Here is a 1,223-nt window from a genome sequence, read left to right as displayed (position 1 = left end):
TTTTACGATCGCTTCTACAATGATAAATTGGTAATTAATTAATTAATGCCCTTTGTCCTATAGAAAAAGTTCATCAAAATTTACAGGCGCTAAAAACACCGAATAATCACCCTAAAAATGTATCACAGAAGTGAAAAGAGAATAAAATTTCATAAAACACATTGTGCTCCACTAAAGTTAAGCAACATTGAGCATGACGGATATCTGGATGAATGTCTACACGGGAGGCCATGACGCGGTCACTTCATTGTGAGCTGATTCTGGTAACCACTGGAGGTATTCACTGCGCAGATCTGAAATGAGACAATAATAACGCGTTAGATGGTGGCCTTGTAAGCGCTAGCTCGCAGGTTCGATTCCCGCCCGGGACGGATTTTATCCTAAACAGATAAGGTTCATTCTCGGAAGGGCTGAATTTGTCCTATCCTGTCTTTCTTCGCTTTCGTCCCGAAATAAAAGAGAGGAGGATAGGGGAATGTCAGCCGTTCCGGGAACGAACCTTCTGTTTAGGATAAAAATTATTTGTCAAAAAAAAACTGTCAGTTCTCACGCAAAAGCTCCCTATCTTTCTATTTTCCTTATCACAATAGATCAGTTGCGCTTACTTGGGTGATGTTTCAAAGCCATAGAGCAGGAAAAATGAGGACCAACGGAATTTTTCTTTTTCTTCTACGACTTCTAGATCCCGAGATAAATCGATTTAAAAAATACCGGTAAATCGTGAACTTTGACGTCACGGCATACGCTCCCGTAGGCGATGACGTCACATCAAATGTCCCGAGCAAAAGCTCCCTAGCAAGCAACACATTAATGTGTTTGTGCGCATACGTTTCTGCGCAGTTCTTTCTGCTCCGCCGCTAGCGTGCTTGCATAGTGGCGCTACCTAGCGGACAAAAATAGCAACTGCGTTAAGTCTGACGTCACAAATCTTTAAACTTTTTCATTATAAAAATTGAATTTTCGACCTTTTACAGTTATTTTTTCGGAGTTTTGACCTCAGATTCGGATTTTTCCCAACTTTTTACAGAGGAATCGACCATTTATTTATAATTTTTATCCATTTGCAACTCCTCCATTCCCCTCCCAGGCCCAGGGCGAACTTTATCCTAAACAGATAAAGTTCGTTCTCGGAACGGCTCACTCTCCTGTCCTGTCCCCTCTTCGATTTCGGGACGATACGACCTTCGCAGTTACAATTCCCTAGATCGGAAGAGCGTCGTGTA

At 41.9% G+C, this 1,223-nt stretch overlaps 1 protein-coding gene across 1 annotated transcript in view; it reads right to left on the bottom strand.

Moving 5' to 3' along the window:
- The window catches only part of LOC103520598 (probable ATP-dependent RNA helicase kurz), a 19,102-nt gene continuing 17,879 nt past the window's right edge, over window positions 1–1,223 (bottom strand). The window contains exon 20 of the mRNA XM_026831647.1: window positions 1–293. Within this exon, the coding sequence (XP_026687448.1) occupies window positions 217–293 (77 nt within the window). The 3' untranslated portion in view covers window positions 1–216. The remainder of the gene's footprint in view (window positions 294–1,223) is intronic.

Source organism: Diaphorina citri, unplaced genomic scaffold, assembly GCF_000475195.1.
Source record: "Diaphorina citri unplaced genomic scaffold, Diaci psyllid genome assembly version 1.1 scaffold3821, whole genome shotgun sequence".
Classification (NCBI taxonomy): Eukaryota; Metazoa; Arthropoda; class Insecta; order Hemiptera; family Psyllidae; genus Diaphorina; species Diaphorina citri.
The sequence above is the reverse complement of the archived record's forward strand: the minus strand, read 5'-3'. Positions and strand labels throughout refer to the sequence as shown.